Raw genomic sequence first — 21,835 nt, 5'->3', positions numbered from 1 at the left:
AACCAACTATATGGATAACAGAGCATTTTTCTGTTCTAAATCATCAATCCTAGCATATCAAGACTTGCTTTCTTTTTTAAGTGAAGATAAGTTACCACATTAAAAATAAATGAGCTATTTTTTGTCAGTTGATTGGACATTGAGTACACATAATAAATCACCAGGAGTTTTATATGCTAGCCAATGTGTTAACCTCAAGCAGCACTTGTATCTATTGCTTGTGTGATTCAGAAGACAATAAAATATTTTATCTGATCATCTGAAGAAACTCAAAAGACTGAAATGTCTTTGAAATACACAGGCATTTGTATATCAAATTACCTCGGAAACCCCCCAACTGGAGTAAGTCTTGCACAATCCATTTGAAATACAGCTTCAATATTCAAAAAAATCAATAATTTAAACCACAGGTTGAACATTTTTACTGCTTCCACTGCAGACTGTCATTTTTCGAAATGAAAATGCTAATGGCACCAAAGGGGAAAGCTCCAGTCAGAAGAGATGCATGAATGCAAGCATGGATTGGCTAAAAATGCTGGTTTGTTCTCTTCCCATCCCCCCAATCACCCATCTAGGACAAAACATCTTAAAATCAACAACTTTCATTTTAGCACTTCTAAGAAATGTGCTTCTTTGTTGTACTTGATATTTTTGTCTATGACCAGTTAAATATATAAAGACATTTCATAGTAAACATGAATTCTGAATGTGAGTAATACATTTGAAGTCATATTATTAAGTTGCATTATTTATGCATGATCTCTAATGTTAACATCTGAAAACATTGGCTAGACCACTTGTGAGCACTTTTCCCATGTATAGTAAAGTCTGCATGTGTTATGCATATGAAGCAGTTGAAAGTATGCATTATAAATACACAGCAGTCCAATGCATGCTGCATAAATACACATGACCTATGATGGTTGCTTTGCAAAGTGTATGTGACTCAATGCCCATTATATGAAATCTGCATGACCAAGATGAGTATAGCCACTATGGAAGAAATTACAAGCAAAAATCAGATTGAGTGGGTAAATGAATCAGGTATGTCCAGACCAGGAAGAACTGAAAGAGAGAGCCATATTGGGGATAAGGGGTCTAGAATAGGGGGGAGCAAAGCCACTTGTAGAGATTGTCTGATAATAAAGGAGCTCAGGGCCGGTGTAACCATTAGGCGACCTAGGCGGTCGCCTAGGGCGCCGGGATTTGGGGGGCACTATTTTCTTCGGCAGTGATCGCGGCGGCCAGATCTTCAGCCACCCCAGTTGCCGCTGGCATTTAGGCGGAGGGAGCTGGGGCAGGGGAGCACGGGGAGGGCCGCCTGCAGCAAGTAAAGGGGGGAGGGTGGCACGCAGGGGAACTCCCCGCCCCATCTCACCCCTGCCCCGCCTCCTGCCCGAGCACTCCATTGCTGCTTCACTTCTCCGCCTCCCAGGCTTGCAGCGCCTAAGCTGATTGGCGCCGCAAGCCTGGGAGGTGGGAGAAGTGAAGCAGCCATGGTGTGCTCGGGGAGGAGGCGGGGCAGAGGTGAGCTGCTTCACTTCTCCCGCCTCCCAGGCTTGCGGAGCCAATCAGCTTAGGTGCTGCAAGCCTCGGAGGCGGGAGAAGTGAAGCAGCGACGGTGTGCTCAGGGTGCTCGTGCCCCCGCCCCAGCAGTGGTGAGCTGGGGCGGGGGGGGTGCCTCAGGGCGGAGGGTGGGGAGCTGCCGCAAGGGGGGGGAGGGAGGCCTCAGGGCGGGGGCACAAGGTGGAAGTTTCACCTAGGGTGCGAAACATCCTTGCACCAGCCCTGAAGGAGCTCCATCCCATGTATGGATTGCGAGGTCAGATATAGCCTGTGCATAGCCTGAAAAGTGACTGCTGCTACTGGGCAATTCTTCAACATTATTAGACACCTAAGGAAATTCCAAAGGACAAACTTTGTTAGTTGGATTAGAGAAATAATCTATTACTTTCTCAACCAAAAATATCTCCAAGAGAAAGCTATGTTACTAATATATCCAAGGGTTAGTCTGGAAATTCCAAAGTTCATTTTGGAGAACTCATGACACATTTACTAGTATACAGATAACCTGCTATGATCAACTAAACAACTTAACTTTGTCCTTTAGCGCTGCCATCTTGAATGTTCATAAACTCCATTGATAACCTTACACACAAATTAATCTACCCTGTGACCATAGCCAATAATTAATTTAAATCTCAGAACGATAAACTGCTTCAAACTAGAAAAGAAACCAGAACTTTTCATTTAGAAAATTTCAGAACAACTATTTTGAAATTTTCTTTGAAAAAATAATGAAATGGGAAATTGATCAAAACTAGCCCTTTCCCACCAACACTTTTGGTTTTGACAAATCAGCATTTCCCAGTGAAAAAAATGTTCTGCCAAAAGATTCCTGACCAGCTCTATTGAATATTGTATTCTTAAATCAGAGTAGTTGCGCAGTCTCCAGCCTTCATCATAGCCAGACACTGCCCACGAAAAAGATGTATTTTAACAAACAAATAACGTATTGAGGGCAGTCATTACCTCTGGTCCAAAAGTCTCCATGTACAAGTCATAAGACACAGAGCTGGACTATATACACAAATCTCCTTGGCAGAGATCACGACACCTCTATAGTAAGAATAAAATTTACCATGATGACAGAGCATCACTTTGGGTATTGAAAACTTGTGACTAAGAAAACAGTTATAAAATTGAATGAAAAGTTATTGATGTTACAAGGGCAGAGTTAAGAGTGCTTGTGTAAACATAGCTTTGTATTTTCATGATTGTTATTGTTTAGGGATTTTTGAAGCTAAGCTTTACTTTGAATTTGCAGGTTATAGTTATTTTATAGTTTCATTTATGGCCAGAAGGGACCATGAGACAATCTAGATCACCTAGTGTGACCTCCATTAAATTCCACTCAGTTACCGATATGTTCAGACCGATAACTTGGGTTAGCCGAAATTATTTCAGTCCTTGTTTTTCCTGAGAAATCAATAAAATTCTAAAAGATATTTTGGTTGAAATAATTGATAGATTTGTTTAATCTTAGCTCCGGGTACATGCATTTTTCCCCGGGAATAAGTAATGTAATATTTATGTCCTTTATGAAATATGAAATGCATGTAGAAAATTCAGATGTGGACTTCAATATTCTGCTCTCCCTGATGTCCAGAACTCCTGCGGACATCAGTGAGAGATCTATGAATGTAGAACAGTTCATCACAGTTAAAATATGCCATGAGAATCAGAGAAAATATTTTTTTTTATTGAGATTTGTATTAACTGCATACAAGAATGCCCATTTCAGATTCTGGGCAACCATGACAAACTCTTAAAAGTACAATTTATACATAATAGAGTCATCAATTGACTACCAGAAGCACTACCCCTTGCAGAAACTAAATATAATAATAAATTCCATCAGCAAAATCCCCACCAGAATCCCAGCTTCACCCTTTTCCAAACCTCATGAGAACTAAGAAAAGAGATGAATCTTGCAGCAGGTTCTCAGGTCATTATGGACCAAAGTGAAGGAATAAGAGCTCTGAAGGTGTGGGGCCATCTGGTAAATTCTCTCCAGCAGCTTCCTTCTCTTTTGCACCAGTGGAACGTTAGCACTGTGCATCCACTGACCACAACTGTGGTGGTAAGGAGAAAGATGATCTCTTAGATAATCAGGCTATTTAGGGCTTTCTAGGTACAACTAGAATAAAACCGCAAACTCAACCTGGAAACCAGTAGGTGGCCAGTGCAGATCAGAGAACACTGCTTCAATATGCTCACAAACTGACACCCTACTTAATAAGTAGGCCACCAGATTCTGCACGAGCTGCAGTTCCTGGATAGATTTAAGAAGGCACCCCCCTTAGTAGTCTAATCTTGAAGTAACAAATGTATAGATGACTGTTGTCAGGTCCGCATCCAAAAGAAATAGATGCAGTCTTCTGGCTGTGAGAAGCTGAAAAAGCCATCCTAGCTGAGGCTGCTGCCTGATCTTCTAATAGCAGCGGGGAGTCTAATCACATCCCTAGATTGTGAACCTCATTCACAACTGGTTGACACACACCCTCAGTCAAAGGGGCTGATATTTCTCCTGACATATCCACTAGATGTTTCTCTCAACTAACCAGCATCACCTCTGTCATGTTTGAATTGGCATTTCACCCAGCTTGCTGTCTTCTATGCCTGTGTTTTCCCCAAACGCTGAATAATGCAAGGACTGTTCCAGCTGAAAGGTATGAAGATGAGTTTTGGCACACTGAACACATTTCAACCCATGTCTCTTTGCTTATTCCTTCTAATACCCACATACATTCCTTAAGAGGGGTGACAAGATGGAACCCTACAGAACCCCACAGCAGGGCACACCCAAAGAGAAGAAGCAGTTACCTAATATGCATCTGAGAATGCCAGTTTGCTGACATGAGTTTCTGTTTCTATGATATTTAAAGATAAGGTATAGTTAAGAAAGGGGACAGGTGAGGTGCTTTGCACTGGGGGAAAATTTGTTAATTGGTACTTGGGAAATGTTTTTGCTTTCAGTCTAAACAACTTGTGCATAGACAATAAAATTATGAGAGCTTTATAACTGCTTGCAAAAATATGAATAATTTTAGCAATGGTTTCTAGAGAAATTAGGAGTTACTTCACACTTTGTAGGAGCAGCAATTCAGCTACAAAATAACTTTTTGTTGTTATTCCAAGACACTGATGTTGCAGTTGGGTTTTGTATCTTAGAATGAAAAATAATACATTAACTATATTACATGAATTACCAGCTTCACCTTTCTCAGTCTTCTCATGAATTATTAAATCATGGTTCATTTTAGAATATGCCAAAAGTTCCTTTTGAAAGATGCAAAAAAGGAACAATTATCCTCTGAACACTTATTCTGGCTTCAGAAAGTGAAATGCATGAGCAACACCTCCATTTGGTGCCACACTAGAGAAAATGAAAGTAAATATGATGATTGCCATGTGTGCTTTCAGTTTCTGTAGTCTGATGGCAAACTGGCAGAGTGAGCTCCAACATTCTTCTATCAAAGATTTAAAAAACAGTTTCTTATACACATGACGGAACACTTCCCGTGAAAAAATAAGGAAAAATGCATTTGAAATTGGGGATGGGATAAAATTTGACTTACCACTACTAACAGACCTTCCAAGGTGAAGGGCTTCTCAAACAGCAAAGAAACCAGTAGAAATGAGTGAAGATTTTGGGCAGAGGGGAGATTCATATTCAAATACACTGGAAAATGTCATGAATTCATGTTGATTTTGCTTAATTGTTTTGGTTGGGGCAAAAATTACAAAAATCCCCCCAAAATGAACATGTTTGTTTTGACATTTTCAAAACAAAACATTTGGATTTTTCAATTTGAAACAACTTTTTGTTTGGAAATTTCCTTTTATTTTTTTTTTAAATATAAAAATAATTGCTCAAAGTTGAAATGAAACATTTTGTTTGTTTGGCTCAAATGAAATGTTTTGTTCAATTCAAAACAATAATTTGACAAACATTAAAAAATATAATTTTCAGTTCAACCCAGAATTAAATTTATATGTTGGATTTGCCAGTGAACTTGAATATATATATTTTTAAAGGCTTTTTGTTTTAAAGGAGTTATCAAATTTTATTGCCAGCCAGTGTGCCCTTATCAGGACCCTTTGGATTGATCAAAGAATTGATCCTCTCTTTGATTTTATGCAAAGAATCGGAATCTAATTCAACTATCATCCTTTATTGTGCAAATATTGACAAAAGAGGAAAACTACATGTGTCACCTCCTCAAAGGAAATGAGTTGCTGACCTCATGAATTAGCTGTGTAGAGCCCTGATGATGGATGGATGGCTTTATGGGAATTCTGTCATTATTCTATGAGACTTTGCTCAAATATTTTTCCAAGGAAAAAATATTTGAGCAAAGTCTCATAGAATAATGACAGAATTCCCATAAACAGTATTCCACAGTAGTATACAGTATTCCACAGTAGTATAGAGTATTCCACAGTTTTGCAAGGGAAGCTTACAATACAGAGCCACAGCACTAGCTGTGCATATTCAGGGAGAGAGAAGTAACAGTCACAGAATGGAAGGAGTTCCAATGACACAATCCCTTACAATAAAAATGTTATGGTCTTCTCCAGCTTGATTATTACACTTTATTAACTGGTTACCACCTTTTTTGCCAGGTGTTAGGTAACATATAATTTATAGTTTGACTGAAGAAAATTAAATAGTCTCACCAGCCATGTTAATTTCTGAATTTGTTCTATTACTCTATGATACATAGTGAAGATAAACCACTCCACTCCTCCAGAAAGGGGAATTATTTGTATGAATTATTATATACTGTGTATATGCAAAAATCAATAGATGAGGACCCTCAAGATCATATTTCATAGCTGTGACTATGAAGCAATTACTAGGCATGCTAAATTATATTAAATACAAATAATTATTCTGAAGAAATTATATATCTTTTTAAAATGTAATTTAGAATGTTTGGGTTTTCTGTGTTCAGTACCATGATGCCTTTGAAGGGTTTTGTTTGTTTATTTTTTGCTAATACACCGCTACCCCGATATAACGCGGTGGTGGGGAGCCAAAAATCCCTACCGCGTTATAAGTGAAACGCTGTTATATCGGGGTAGCGGTGGCAGGGCTGCAGCGGTGATTTAAAGAGCCCAGGGTTCCGGCCGCTGCAGGGAGCACAGGCCCTTTAAATCGCTAGCGCAGCCCTGCTGCCGGAGCCCCGGGGTAGCGGCGGCAGGGCCCCAGCGGTGATTTAAAGGGCCCTGGGCTCCCCGCAGCAGCCGGAGCCCTGGACCCTTTAAAGCACCGCTGGAGCCCCGCTGCTACTGCACTATATGCGAATCCGTGTTATATCGGGTCGCGTTATAATGGGGTAGTGGTGTACATAAAACTAAATTAAATCTGTGCACTGCATTAGGGCTCGACCTTGCATGATGCCAAAGCCCTGATTTTGCAAAGCTCTTAAGCATGTGCTTAACTTTAAGTATGTCAGTACGCCCATTTATTTTATTGGGACTCACATGGGCTTAAATGATTTTCCGTGGGGGGCCTCACCTCAGCATGTATGTTTCAGCCCTGAAGAAGTTTCCTATTAATTTCCATGCGCCTTGAATCAGGCCTACTAAAGCCTGATTTTGCTTATACAGTGCATAGCACTTTAACTAGAATTTTGAAAAGTAGTTTTTTTTTCTAAAATAAAGAATATTGTGTATCCATAATAGTAAAATCGCAACAGAAGGCTGTTAGGATGGAATCTGGACTGTTTCAGTAATCATACTATATTTATGCATAGCTCATACACATGAACTATGAGCTTGAGAATCACATCATTTTGTAAAAAACAGTAGTAAGACATATTCATATTATAACAGTGCAATAACAATGTTCAAATGTCTGTTTAAATGATTTAGTTTCACTCTAGTGGTTGACCCTTCACAACATTTTATTATAATACATTTCACACAATGTGAATACACTTGCACAACAGTGTAATTGCGGTATACTTTTGCATCTATTTTGATTTTTAAACATTGTCTTACGGAAAGTCCAATAAAAGTGCACAATGTGCATTTTTATATATAAACTCGTATAATGGATAAAACATGAAAACAGCAAACCACTAATTTCTTAAAATTAAAAACTTGAGCCTTATTTTATTCAGAGATTCCAGAGCTTTTAGATACATTTCTTAATTTGCCCACTGCCATATAGCTGTAGAAGGCTAACAAAATCCTCAGTGTTCACATGACAACTCTTGTTGACAACCCTTGTTCAAATGCATCCTTATTCTGTCATCTACTGGCAGTGCGCTTTCTAGTCATGTTCTCTGCCAGTCCTTACCAGTTTGCCAATTACACAAGCTGCTTCCCAGACATCAGACAAAAATTCCACAAGACTGCTGTGCAAGCGTACCCTAATTAACCATCAGCTTAATTAGACAATTTACTGTGTAATTAGCAGGCAATTAGTCAACACCTCTCAGATCTTATTGACTGCTGTGACAGCCTTCCCTACTCTGCACATTCCAATACACCACCACCACCATGTTTCTAGCACTCTCAAACCCCTGTACAACAGAGTTCTGGACAAAAAGAAGTGAATATTATTACATAACTAGAGAAAAATCAATATGTAGCTTGTCCATTTATTGAACTGTTTACCAGCTTGAATTTTTTAGTACTAGAAGGCCACCTGCTGAAATAAGAAACTAGGGAAACCGTTATGTCTTTTTTACTTAGAGCATGTTTTAGTGTGACAATTTCATGTAAAACCCTTTACAGTGCATTAAATTATAACAGAAGCCAGAGAAACAGAGGCACTGGCAGTAATGTATAGAAAAAATACATAGTAAAATGTATTTGCACAATTTACTACATATTAAGTATACAATATGGAGTTACAGTGAAAATTTCCTGGTAGATGGTATCTAAATATGTAGCTAAGTTAGTTTTGTAGCTACTGTTTTATGTTTATGTTTACTTATGTTTATATTTATACTCTGAATTTCAAGTCTGTACTTTGTAGTTAGATTACCTTTGTGATATAAAAAGTCAGATATATACTGGGGCATAACACAATGATATCAGTATAAGTAAAATGGATATAAATGGAACAAAAATGACAAGGTGTTACACATATGAATCTAAGGTTGTATGTCCTTGATTGTATCATTTGAGAAATTTTATGTGATAGTGTAATTAAACACAATTAAAATGCACATGGCTAAGGCAACATTAAGATTGTTTTTTCCTTCTTCTATGGATTATAAATTGTATTTAGCTATGACTGTGGTATTTTGTATGACTGCTCTGGACCTGGTGTAAGGGATCTACATATTTACCTCCTGTTATCATTAACAGTGGGATTTACACACACAAATCCCACACACATTGACTGTGATAGACTCCAGAATCCATGACCACATTATATTAATATTTTGATAAACAATAATGAAAGTTGCGAATCAGAATTGAAGATTGGTGGGAAGTGTTGTTTAGAATGAACTAACAATACATTACTTTAGCTATAGTTATTTTAACATAAGCAGTGCTTCAGGTCTTTTAAAAAATATGGGACTTCATTTTGCTCTCCCACTAATGACAACCCGGAGTAAAACCACCAATGTCAGTATCAGGTGTGCCAGCAAAGAATGTACAAGAGCAAGGGCTTGGTTTTCCTATGCCTTACACTGATTTTACACTGATATGATTTCACTGATGAACTAAATCAGTTTTCACACCAATGTTATTGAAGTCAGTGCAAGCTTGTCTCCTTGAGGACATTCAGGAAAATTAATCCAAATAAGCTGAAGATATGAATTAAAAGTGAATTAGTTAAACAGCATTAAACTCCTACATGGACACACACATTCAGAATTAAAGTGGCCTTAATTTGGTTTAGCCTAATTCATTTGGAAAATTACTCAAGAGTTAAGAGGAATGACATAAATTTGCAGAAAAGCATCTAGTCTACACACAGAAACTGCACTGACTTCAATAAAATCAGTGTGAAAACAGATTTAGTTAAATCACTGAAAACCACTGTGTGGATACACATATCATTTTAAAACTAGTTATATCAGTTTAGCTTATGCCTGTAAATTTACCAGTGCAAACTGAATCAATTTACACCAGGTTTACTTTGAGTTAAGTGTACCCACAGAGGGTTTTGAACCACTATGAATAAATCAGTTTAAAATCACAGTTTAAACTGGCACAATATTCCAACAGGTATTATCTGCTCCATTGTGTGGAATGTATTGTGCATTCAATTAGGGGGCATGTTTTCTCTCCATAATACACCTGATGGGATGGACAAGGAAGTTCTCTGACTGCCCATGGGTATGGCAGTCTGAAAGTGGCTGGATGAAACAAGGAAAACTTGGGTAGCTGAGTTTGCAGAAGAGACTATGGCTAAAAGCAACATCTAGGCCATCTCCTTTGTCACATGAGTCACTTAATTATTTTTCCTTCTTTTCTGTGGTCAGCAGAGAGAGTAAAGATGTAGGGGGTTAAACATTGTTAACAAACAGAAGCAACAGACAAGATCAGAAGAGAAGGGAAGCAACAGACCAGAAGAGAGGGAAGAAAAAAAATATGGCTGGAAAGAAAAATAATTCAACCAAAAGGAGACAAATACTTTTACATTACAACTCATTTTAAAATTAAGGTTAGTGCTAAAATGATACAAAGTAAAAACATGTTAGTCCCTAGCCATGCAAACACTTATACAATTGCTTAACTTTAAGTCAACGGAACTACTCATTTGTCTAAGCATTTGCAGGATAGGTGACTCGATATGGACATGAAAATGTGGAAATGTTCAACAAAATGTTGAACTAAGAAAATTAAAATAAAAAAAATTCTAAATTTCAGAAATAAGCCCTGTTAATTTCTACCATATGTAGATCCCGTATTTTTAACTGAAATCCCTTGTTATAGAATATTATTTCAGGTTTTGTCAAGATTGCTGTAAGTCTCCCTATAGGATATGAATTTACTGTAGCTGATCAATTGTGATCTGCAAAATTTAATATTTTACATATTTGTGTTTTTCAAGATACTGGGCTCAGGGTGACCAGACGTCCTGATATCAGGAGCTTTGTCTTATATAGGCAACTATACCGGCTGCTCCTTCCCCTGAAAAAAAAAAAGTGTCCTTATTTTTCCCACTTGCTATCTGGTCACCTTAACTGGTCCTGATATTCAGAAGCACTGAACACTCCAAATTAAGTCAACAGGATCTGCAGGTGCTCAGCACTTTGGTAAACTAGACCCACGGTAACCATTTTAGGGGAAAAAAAACACCTTGGCATATACTTTAGGAAGAATCAGTTATTTTATACAAAGGTAATACAAGAATATCCAGCTTGTTTAGTTTGAGATGATTTTTAAAAAAGGAAGTTGTTGGTAAATGCTTGGGACTTTTAACCAAGATTTAGCTAATTGTAATGATTTACATGTGTTGCTAATGCTACTGAATTATTCAATTGCATCTTTATTGAACATTTTCCATTTCGAGCATGGCATATATTATGTAGGACAGATTGCAGCATTGTTACTCACATGAAACTCCTACAGAAGTCATTGGGAGTATTTAGTGAAGGTATCTGGCAGGATTGGACCCTATGCATTGATGATGTGTTTAGCAGAACATTCAATACTAGATTCTCATAACAATGTGTGACAAAGTTCCTCCTCTACCTTGGTGGGTCCTGCGCTTATTGGCAGATTTGCTCACCTCAGTGATCTTCCCCACAGTCTGGGTCAACTCCTCCTGTGTCTGATCAGGAGTTGGGAGGTTTGGGGGGAACCCAGGCCTGCCCTCTACTCCAGGTTCCAGCCCACGGCCCTGTGGATTGCAGCTGTTTATAGTACTTCCTGTAACAGCTGCATGACAGCTACAACTCCCTGGGATACTTCCCCATGGCTTCCTTCAAACACCTTCTTTATCCTCACCACAGGACCTTCCTCCTGGTGTCTGATAACGCTGGTACTCCTTAGTCCTCCAGCAGCACACCCTCTCACTCCCAGCTCCTCACACACACTTCCTATCCTCTGGCTTCCCCTCACCTGAGTGGAGTGAGCTCCTTTTTAAACCCAGGTGTCCTAATTAGCCTGCCTTGATTGGCTGCAGGTGTTCTAATCAGCCTGTCTGCCTTAATTGGTTCTAGCAAGTTCTTGATTACTCTAGTACAGCCCCTGCTCTGGTCACTCAGGGAACAGAAAACTACTCACCCAGTGACCAGTATATTTGCCTTCTACCAGATTCCTGTACTCCACTGGTTTGGGTCTGTCATAAATGGTTTTACAGAGATGTACCGTACTTCCATGGACTTCACTAGAATAGCTCTTGATTTACACCAGTATAAGTGAGAGCAGAATCAGTCTCATTCAAATATATGAACTCTTCTGTTAGAATGTAGTATGATTTATAAGCTGCCAAAGGCTTTCAAGATTGAAGTTTAAAGGCCAAATTTAGACTTTGTGTAAGTGAATAAAACTCTGTCTGGTGAATTTCGCCCATTGGCCTTAACCACTGATTAAATGAAAGAAAATACATAACCTAAAAAGCATTATTCAAAACTAAATAATCCAGGAAACTGTTCACTACTTTTAAAAATATACACAACTTGCCACTGATAGTCAGTTTTGCTTGCAGCCTTGAGGAGGTCATCTTCATGCCAGGCATTTGGGCTTTTTGAGCAAAACCTGGGAAAAAGAAAAATGTGCTCAAAATGCACAGGGCTCAGGGACTGAATCTTCAGTCCCAATTTACAGTAACCAGCACACTGGCTTAGGCTGCTACTTTAGGTTCAGTGTGGGGAAGAAAGACAAATAGGATATGCAGCCTGGCATCCCACTCCTTGTGGAGCTATGATGTGTGCAGATTCACTGACTACTGACATGCCACATCCCACTTTGTGTTCCATTGCAGAGTTGTCATGGAGTTGTACATCTTCCTATGGGAATAGCAGAGTTCCTCTCTGTGGGTTTTGTGCTGTGTGCATCCCATTGTCCAGCAGTTGCAAAATATTTCAAAATCACCAGGATGTGGCTATTTGGGTTCATAAAACTGTAAATGCCACCATGAGAAATTCATTCTACAAATGGGGATTTTTCTTTTCTTTAAAGGACTTCTGAATTCTGCTTTTTTACAAACATATTCCACTATCTTCAGTGCTTCAAAATGGTAGAGAATATAATCTGACTCATTAATGGTAAAAATTATCCTTAAAAACATGGGCCTATAGTCACCCCCCCCTTCCATTGACTTCAAGGAGTAGGATCAATACTTACACCTCAGTAGGAGGAAGACTTCAGTGGAGTTACACCAGGGATGAATTTAGGTCCTCCTCCTTTTTAAATACCCAATACACTAAATATTCACAGATAGAATCTCTGGTCCCTCGACTTCCATAGTGCTGCTATAGGTATGCAAGAGCCAGGCTACATCCTCTTACATCCCAATGGGTTTAGAGGTGACACAGGTGGCCTTTATGTCATGCCCCAGCAACTCCTGGTGTAAGAGGGGTACGGGGGAGAGGGTGTGGCATTAGCCGGAATGCAGAGCTCTCTGCCATTCCTCAGCTGGCACTATGATCTTTGGCGCCGCTAAAGAGTTGAGTTGAATTGAGTTCAGCCTCTAACATGCCTTAAAAAGCAAGCCAGGGCTGGGCTAAAGCTAGGCACAGCAGAGAATTTGGCCCTTAAACTGATTCTACCAGGGAAATGAGCTACTGAAAGATTATGCAAAAGACTTTTTTCCTGCCTTTTGCTCAGATTTTCAGCATGAACGTCTTCTCTTTGTAACTGAGTAACATTTCCCTATTTAAATATACAAGTTAAATAGAATCTTTTAGACATAGTGAGTTGTTTAATAATAATTGCATATTATTTTATGTCCCCAGGATAATTTTTACTTCATTTTTTAATCTTTGCTATACTTTAAAAATCTAAATCTAAAAATCAGTCAGTTGGCCATAGAATGTAATATTCCTCATTGCAACTCTTCTCAAATTCACAGTTTATATTTTCAGAATCATTTGAGCATTTGTAAAACAATACATAATTCAAGTCACAGGCAAGCTGTGCGTGCTAAGAAATCCTGTAAAATGCTGGGGGTTTTTTTGTTCAAGAATGTAGTTAATAAAAGTTGTCCTTGATGTTATTTAGTAGAAAGGCAAACCATCTTTTTTATATTTGACATTAACAATCTGATCATTTGTCTCCCCAAAGAAAGCCCATACAGGCCACACAATAAAGAATAGTAATATTTCTGTTTACTGAGATATCAACTGGCATTTCGCAGCAAGTCAATGGTCTATCTTCGCTACAGCATACTAGACCTCAATCTGGCATCTACAAATGTCAGGAGCATATAAAAAAATTATAGGATGAAAATCAAAAGCATGTTCTAAATTCCTAAAAAAGGAAACATAGTTCACCTAAACATATTTGCTGTAGAAATCAATGCAATATTCAGCTGTCAATCTAGAAAAACAATGAGGGAGGGATTCTGTCAGTAGGACAGGATAATAAAATTTCAAGCAGATGTTCAGGCAGGGCTCTAATTCTCGCTGAACTCCCTTGGTAAGCATTTAATTTCTTTATCATATGCAAGCTAGGTAAATTGTACTTCATCAAAACTGTATTGTGAAATATTAATATTTCATATTATAGCAAAACTCCACAGAATAACCTTTGTCATATTAAGAACATGAGAATTTCAAATGTCAAGGTTCTGCATTTTAATACATCTTAAATAGTTTTCTGGCTTGGCACCATACATATAACTACTTTAATCTATATTACTGTGTTGTAATATCATTCAAAAATATATATATGTTTTTAAACACAGGTTCACGTCAGTGAAATATTAATGTTATGGAAAACAATATGTCACTGAAACACAGTTTTACCACCTATAATTAGAAAGAGAGGTACATGGAGTACAAATGTACACATACTCAACTAGCTGAAGCATGAATCAGTGTGTGTAATAACAGCATGCAGAAATGTAGTACTTCTGGGTCAAATTAATGCACAATATACAACATCCTTCATTTAGATATGGTTTGTGAAAATATATTGTAGAATCTATTACTATGTATTGTACAGATATAAATTGATGAGTAAAAACTTTCATGCAGTATAATGTTTTAGTTGAAATTTAATTCACTTTTAATCATTAGTCTGTTTTTAAAACTGGCAATGCAACCTGCAGCATACAAAGTGAAAAAATATTGGAGGTTTAGAATGAAGTTAGTCTACACATTTATTTCTGCTGGTACTCCTAATAAAGGCAACTGCTTCTAGGTTATTGAAAGTGACAGCATCACAAATCAATGCATGTCACAACAGAGTAAAGACAGATGTCTCTGATTAATCAGAATTAAATTTTTACAAGTGAAGGAAGCATCTAAAAATCAAAGTGAACATTCTGCCATTCCACTTCTGTTTTTTTTCTCTTGCTCCTTTAGTTATACAGTGAAGTGAGGAAACCATCACAACAATTGAATCCATAGTTTAAAAAAAATTACAAATGTTGATACAAACTCTTCAATAGAATATATTAAAAATGAATTCTAATGTAGATAGAACAGTAGATGTCTCAACTTTTCATTTAAAAATAATTAAAGAACAGTCTTTTATAAATTTTCTGACTATAGATTTTGATTTAAGAGAAATTCCATTTCTATGTATGGTGCAATATCCAGATAGAGAAAAAAAAAGCCCTCCAATGTATCAAGACTTATTAAGAATTATCACCAGATGATACTCTTTTTAATTAAGCTAAGAGATTTCTCCCATTGCAGGTAGCTATCTGCTTTTCAGAAATGGTTCTGAAAGTAGTAATGATTGGTATATGAATATAGGTAAATGTATTTTAAATAGGTTTATTAGTAACTGAATTCTTTATGTGGACTTTATTTTATCTTCTCCTTCCCTCCACCTTTTTTCTCTAACTTCTTACGAACAGAATTTATACATAGTAACTCTGAAGCACAGAAGCTCTGAATAAGACAAAATAGTATTTCAGCCAGACCTTAGGGAGGGAAGTAAGTCTGGGGGAAAGAGAAGAGAATGACCACCCTGTACTGAAAGCAGGAGGGGGCGTTTTCCAGGCTTGTCAGAGGAAGACGGTAGTGCAGTCAAGGCAGCACTTAGCCTCCCTCCTCTTGAGGTGTGATTATCAGGTGGGTTTGAACCGGTAGTGCAAGTAGGCCAGAAAAACACAGCAACAACTCAGCCGGAGGAGAGGGCTGGGGGTTCTGCTCCTTTCCCCATTGGGAGTGGCAGCAGGGAAAGGAGCAGAATGCTGGCAGCTCCTCTGGCAGCTGTACTGCCCCCCCGTCACTGCCTCACCCCCCTAGCCCTGTCTCCAGTGCAGCAGGAGGAGGACAGAGTCCCTCACCTCCACCCTCAGTAACACAGGATGGATGCAGAAGGGGGACGGGAAGAGTGTGGGGGCCCCTGGCTGGGAGGGGAGGGGCGGTGAAGAGTCACATGGAGGGTCATGTCGGGAGGTTAAGTGCACCCCTTAGTTGGTGCCCACCCTTCTCCCCCTGTGCCGGTAAGACATGGGTTTTACTTTCACTAGTGGTTTGAACCTGCTGTGGGCATTGTGCTAGTCGCTCCTTTTTAGGGGGGCTGGGAAGGAGTTTTTCCCTCACCACCTTATTGGCTTTGGTAGAATGGGTTCTTTTCGCCTTCCCCACAGAGGGTGTTAGGGAACACCTATTATGGTGAGCACAAAAGATGGTAGGCTATATGTTGCAACTTATTTGGTAAGTGTGGGGGCAGATGTCCAGTGCAGGTACTCCATAGGGAAGGCACCCAGTGACCAGATAAATAGCCAGGTAAAGGACTTAAAAAGGAGGTGCTGGTTAAAGGAACGGGATGGTGTGGGGTTTGGAGCTCCTAGGGTTGAACCCCCCCCCTCCTTCCTATAGGCCACCTTACCCCTCCTACAATGGGGGGTGGATGGTAAGGTCCCGGCAATGGATTAGCTGGAGGGACCTGGATGGAAAAAAGAGGGGGAGCTGGTGGAAGCCCTCCCCCCGGGTAATTACAAGATAAACAGGGTTTACCTGCACTGTACACTTTTATCTGCCAAGCGGTCTCAGACATGTAATAATAAAGTTGCGGCCTGATTAAATCCATATCAAGTGTCTCCTGTCCTTCTTTCAGTATAGCTGGACAAGGAAGAGAGTGTGCTTAATGGGCATATTTGTTCTCTGTTGTTTTCCTTGCCCAGTGAGAATCTGCTTTAGAATTAGTGATCCCTGTTTCTTTAAAAGATCAGAACTACTTGATATTAATTAGTACAGATATTCACAGATATACTGTACTTTGCTTTTGTAAACATCCATGAATTTTACATTTATATACATATATTTATATATCACAATCCAATAGTTTATAATTAACACCTGTTTTACACTGTAATAACATGTGCCTTCTAAAATATTTACCGTAGCATCTATTTAAGCAAATAAATGTTCTGAGAGAATTTCAGATATGACTTACATTAGATTGTCTGTATGTTACAATTATAATGTGATACTGCACAAGAACACATGTCATGATGCACATAGGGATGAATCCTATACACCACAAACAGAAGGCCCTAGGCACAGTGGAACAACTGTGGTTCTGCAGTACAGGGAGTGGAGCAATGTTTGGGGGGAGGCCTAATACTACATGACACGGAGTAGTGCTGTTGCTCTCTGTGGCATATAGGGTACTGTAGGGGAGAGGCAAGAGCAGCTCTGGGTTTGGAGGAACCGACGCATCATCTGTGGCACCATGCCTGCAGATCTGCTGTCCAAAAATCCTTGGGTAAGAGGGGATACAGAAACCCTTGGATGGCTCCCACCTTGTTGTAGGAGTGGCTGCCCTGGTGTTCTAGAATGGAATTCTGGCCAAAAAAAATGTACACCCATTCTTCTGTGCTGCCCAAGGCTTGGAGGGCCACATTTATTGGTGCGACCTGTCTAGAGACATACTGGCCTTCTGCACAAAGTCAAACCAAAAGGAAAAAAAGACGCAGTACCCCATGCTGGTAAATTGATGAGCTGCTTGCAGAGGAAGTAAAGCTTATGTACATTGAGGCCCTTGCCTTCCAAGTGCCACAAGTCTTCATCTTGGCTCCTGCCTTCTCCCTCCTTCTGGGGCTAAGGCTTTAGATGCAACTTACTCTTTTTCCATCTCTCTCACTGTCACCCTGCTCTTCTCTCTGACTGCACTCCATGACCGTTGTCAACTTAGGAATCTGCCTCACCTCACTCATTTTTAATAAAGTACCAAAGGACACCATTGTCATTCCCTGGTGCTGGCACACAGACTATATCTCTGATACAGAGGAAGTCACTGGCAGCCATATGATGCTGGAATTGCATTATATAGTCACTACTAAGAGGTACATAGATTTTGCAAGAGGGAACCATTTCTGCTGCTGCAGAACTCTCCATAGCCACAGAGGCTACTTTATGCTTGGCTCTTGAGTGTGTGTCCAAACAACAATTGAACACCCATGGCTGGCCTGGGTCAGCTGACTCAGGTTCATGAGGCTCTGGCTGCGGGGCTGTAAAATTGCAGCGTAAATGTTCATGCTCAGGCTGGAGCCCAAGCCATGGAACTCTGCAAGATGAGAGGGTCCTAGAGCCTCGGCTCCAGCCCGAACCTCAATGTCTAAATGTGACGCCTTGCAGCCTGAGCCCCTCAAGCCTGAGTCAATTGAGCAGGGCCAGCTGTGGCTGTGCCACAGGTTTTTTATTCCAGTGTTGACTTACCTTTACCATATATAAAAATGAACATTAGAGGGTTGAGCCTGCACAGAGCAGGTGCAGAGCATTGTATGTAAATGCCAGGTAAAGCTGATTTCATTTGCTTTCTGAAGATAATGCTTAAGCCCATGTCTTCTTGGACATGCCAACACTCTCCCACCAGCAAATCCTCTGTTACCCAACATGTATGAGAGTAAGTTGCCAAGAAGGCTAATGGCATTTTGGGTTGTATAAGTAGGGGCATTTCCAGCAGATCGAGGGATGTGATCATTCCCCTCTATTCAGCACTGGTGAGGCCTCATTTGAAGTACTGTGTCCAGTTTTGGGCCCCACACTACAAGAAGGACGTGGATAAATTGGAGAGAGTCCAGTGGAGGGCAACAAAAAAGATTAGGGGGCTGGAGCACATGACTTACGAGGAGAGGCTGAGGGAACTGAGATTGTTTAGCCTGCAGAAGAGAAGAATGAGGGGGGATTTGATAGCTGCTTTCAACTACCTGAAAGGGGGTTCCAAAGAGGATGGATCTAGACTGTTCTCAGTGGTAGAAGATGACAGAACAAGGAGTAATGGTCTCAAGTTGCAGAGGGGGAGGTTTAGGTTGGACATTAGGAAAAACTTTTTCACTAGGAGGGTGGTGAAGCACTGGAATGGGTTACCTAGGGAGGTGGTGGAATTTTCTTCCTTAGAGGTTTTTAAGGTCAGGCTTGACAAAGCCCTGGCTGGGATGATTTAGTTGGGTTTGGTCCTGCTTTGAGCAGGGGGTTGGACTAGATGACCTCCTGAGGTCCCTTCCAACCCTGAGATTCTATAATTCTATGATAAGTAAATTGGTGCATAAAGCCAAGTCTGAGTCTTCCACTCCATGCAGAGGAGTAACACACAGTTTTACTTGTGCCCACACATAACCTCCACTTACACTTGTTCTACAGGCCAAGAGTCTCCAGCTCCTTCTGAACATTGAACAGGATTTATATCAGTGTAATCAGAAGCTAACTAAACAAACAGATCAAAGACAATTGTACATTATACTGACCTATATTATTCCAGACTAAATTGTGATTATTTGTTCAAATGTTAAACAGACTGAGTCTCTGTGTAATACTCATTGTTGAAATAAGAACTGTTGAACTTGTCTTCCTATTTGAAATATTGTTAGTAGTTTAATAGCATTAACATTTTGTTTACATAAATAGAAACAATTGCATTTCTTTTTGCCCCTAACATCTCTGTATCTCAAAGCACATCACAAACATTAAGGCTCAACACCTCTGAGAGTTATTGTAAAGAATATAATCGTATAAAAATCACTTCAGCCAGCTCTTGGGTGGGACATGACAATTGTTCTATAGCATACAGCAATGCTACTCCAGAGCTTAGGGCCAGAAATGAATAATACTGTATCAAAATAAGACTTCCAGGGAAATTTACTTAGGTAGATTCTAATAATCCAAGTTTGAATGAGTCAAGGGCACTTTGCTCAACCTCCTTTTCCTTATATTAAAATAATACCATGGGATCTTCAATGACTACTTTCAGAACCTTGGTTTTACTGAACATTTGATCTGAAAGACATCAAGCAAAAGCCTCACCTCCAGCGGCACAATGACTACAGGAGCCCCATGATATGTCACTGGTTCAGTACTGAATCTGACAAAAGTGCCATGTAGTGAAAGGCCAACACTACTTCCTGTAACGTGTGTTCCTCCAAAGAAGCCTACCCAAATACTAACCTGTTTAACATATGAGATCTGATATAGTCACGGTGCCAGGTAACAAGGCTGTAGGCATATCTGATTAATAAACAATTCTCAGTATTGGCTGGATCCTGCCATCAATTTAAGCACTGAATTAACTGAAATTAACGGGGAGTTCTGTGCAAACACTGATGGCAGGGTATGCTTCAATTAAACCTTTTCCCTTAAAATGTTTCAATAAGAAAAATGTCTACATGTGTTGTACTCCATGGGCCAGTTCTGGATTTCAATTACTTAGGTATAAATCCAAAGTAGCAATGACTTCTATGGAGTTACTTCATACTGGTTATATGACTGAGATCAAATTTTGGCCACACATATTTTGTAATGAAGCATGGTAGGACACACTCACTGCTCCCTTTCTCTTCTGACTTTACACTCTTTCTGGATAATCTCATTCACGCATATTACTTCAACTACCGTCTCTACAGAGATGCCTCACAAATTTGCCTCTTTCCTCTTGATATGTCCCCATCCATCCAATTCTGTATCTCAGCTGCCTCACTGACATCTTCTCACTGCCACAGGAAACTTAACATGGCCAACGCTGAGCTCCTTATCTTTCCTCCAAGCTCTCTTCAAGCCCATCCTATTCTCTGTTGCTTTTCAATGCCACAACCATGCTCCATACTACTCAGACCTGCAACTTGGGGTTCATATTTGACTCCTCCCTCTTCCTTTCCCCACACAGTCAAGCCATGTCCAAAAGCCATGTTGCCTCTTCCTCCAAAACATTTCTAAGATTTGTATTTTTCTTTCAGTGTTTACAGTTAAAATTCTTGCTCAGTCCCTCAGTTTCCCTTGATTGCTACAACCTCCTCCTTCTCTTGGCCTAACACCCATGGTACCCACTACCAATATGTACAAAATACTGTCATTAAGATCATCTTCCTTGGCCATCACTCTGACCTCGTCTTACACTAGCTTCTGCTCTCCTACTGCTTCGTATTCAAGCTTCTTGTCCTTGCATTCCAGGCCTTCAGTAAAGCCCTGCTCTTCCCCATCTTTCTGTCTTATCTTATACTGCTACCATTTCTAAACTCCCCTAGTGATTCCAACAGCTACATAGATACATAAATCCATTGCTCACACAATCATTTCTTTGACTTCATCCTGATAGCCCTTACATGTGGAAAGGTCTTTGTGAGCTGTTCAATTCAAATCCTGCCTGAAGACCCATTTCCATTATGATTCCTAAAAGAAACTAGCTTATTAGTAATGGTAAGGCTGCCGGTTAAATGGGGATAGTCTATATGTATTATCAGCAAAATAGAAACAAATTGTTATCAAACATTGTTTTATCAAAAGTAGACTAACCTCCCCCTTGATTAAGCAATCAGAACCCTCTCTTGCTATACTTTGTCTATCTGTTCATTTTGTCTCTTTTAGACTGGGAATGCTTTGCAATGAAGGCTGTACCTTGTTTGGACTCTACAGCAGTGCTTGGGCTGAGGGATGTGCTGGCCGCGGTTTCCCGCAGCCCCCATTGGCCTGGAGCAGTGAACCGTGGCCGGTGGGAGCCGCGATCGCCCAAACCTGCGGACGGGACAGGTAAACAAACTGCCAGGGGCTTTCCCTGAACAAGCGGCAGACCGGCTTTGAGAAGCACTGCTCTACAGCACCAAGCACTCAATGGGTACTACCAGAAGCAAATAACTGAGTAGTAATAGTAGAAAAGTAGGTAGAATATCAATAGAACCCTAAAAGCTTTTTAGCTGACTGAATCTAATACTTATTTATATTCTCAAAACATTTAG

General features: G+C 39.8%; 1 protein-coding gene across 13 annotated transcripts in view; it reads right to left on the bottom strand.

The window, feature by feature from the left end:
- The window catches only part of DPYD (dihydropyrimidine dehydrogenase), a 638,604-nt gene that overhangs the window by 234,215 nt on the left and 382,554 nt on the right, over positions 1–21,835 (bottom strand). The window contains exon 14 of one of the 13 annotated variants that reach the window (XM_039484217.1): positions 3,359–3,635. The exons of 10 other annotated variants lie outside the window; for them this stretch is intronic. In XM_039484217.1, the coding sequence (XP_039340151.1) occupies positions 3,609–3,635 (27 nt within the window). In that variant the 3' untranslated portion in view covers positions 3,359–3,608. Of the gene's footprint in view, positions 1–3,358; positions 3,636–4,057; positions 4,226–12,202; positions 12,244–21,835 lie in introns of those variants that run through there. 2 more of the 13 variants (XM_039484214.1, XM_039484216.1) reach the window with 2 other exon arrangements.

Source organism: Mauremys reevesii, linkage group 8 (genome assembly GCF_016161935.1).
Source record: "Mauremys reevesii isolate NIE-2019 linkage group 8, ASM1616193v1, whole genome shotgun sequence".
Lineage (NCBI taxonomy): Eukaryota > Metazoa > Chordata > Testudines > Geoemydidae > Mauremys > Mauremys reevesii.
Note: the sequence above shows the minus strand (reverse complement) of the source record. Positions and strands in the feature narration are given on the sequence as shown.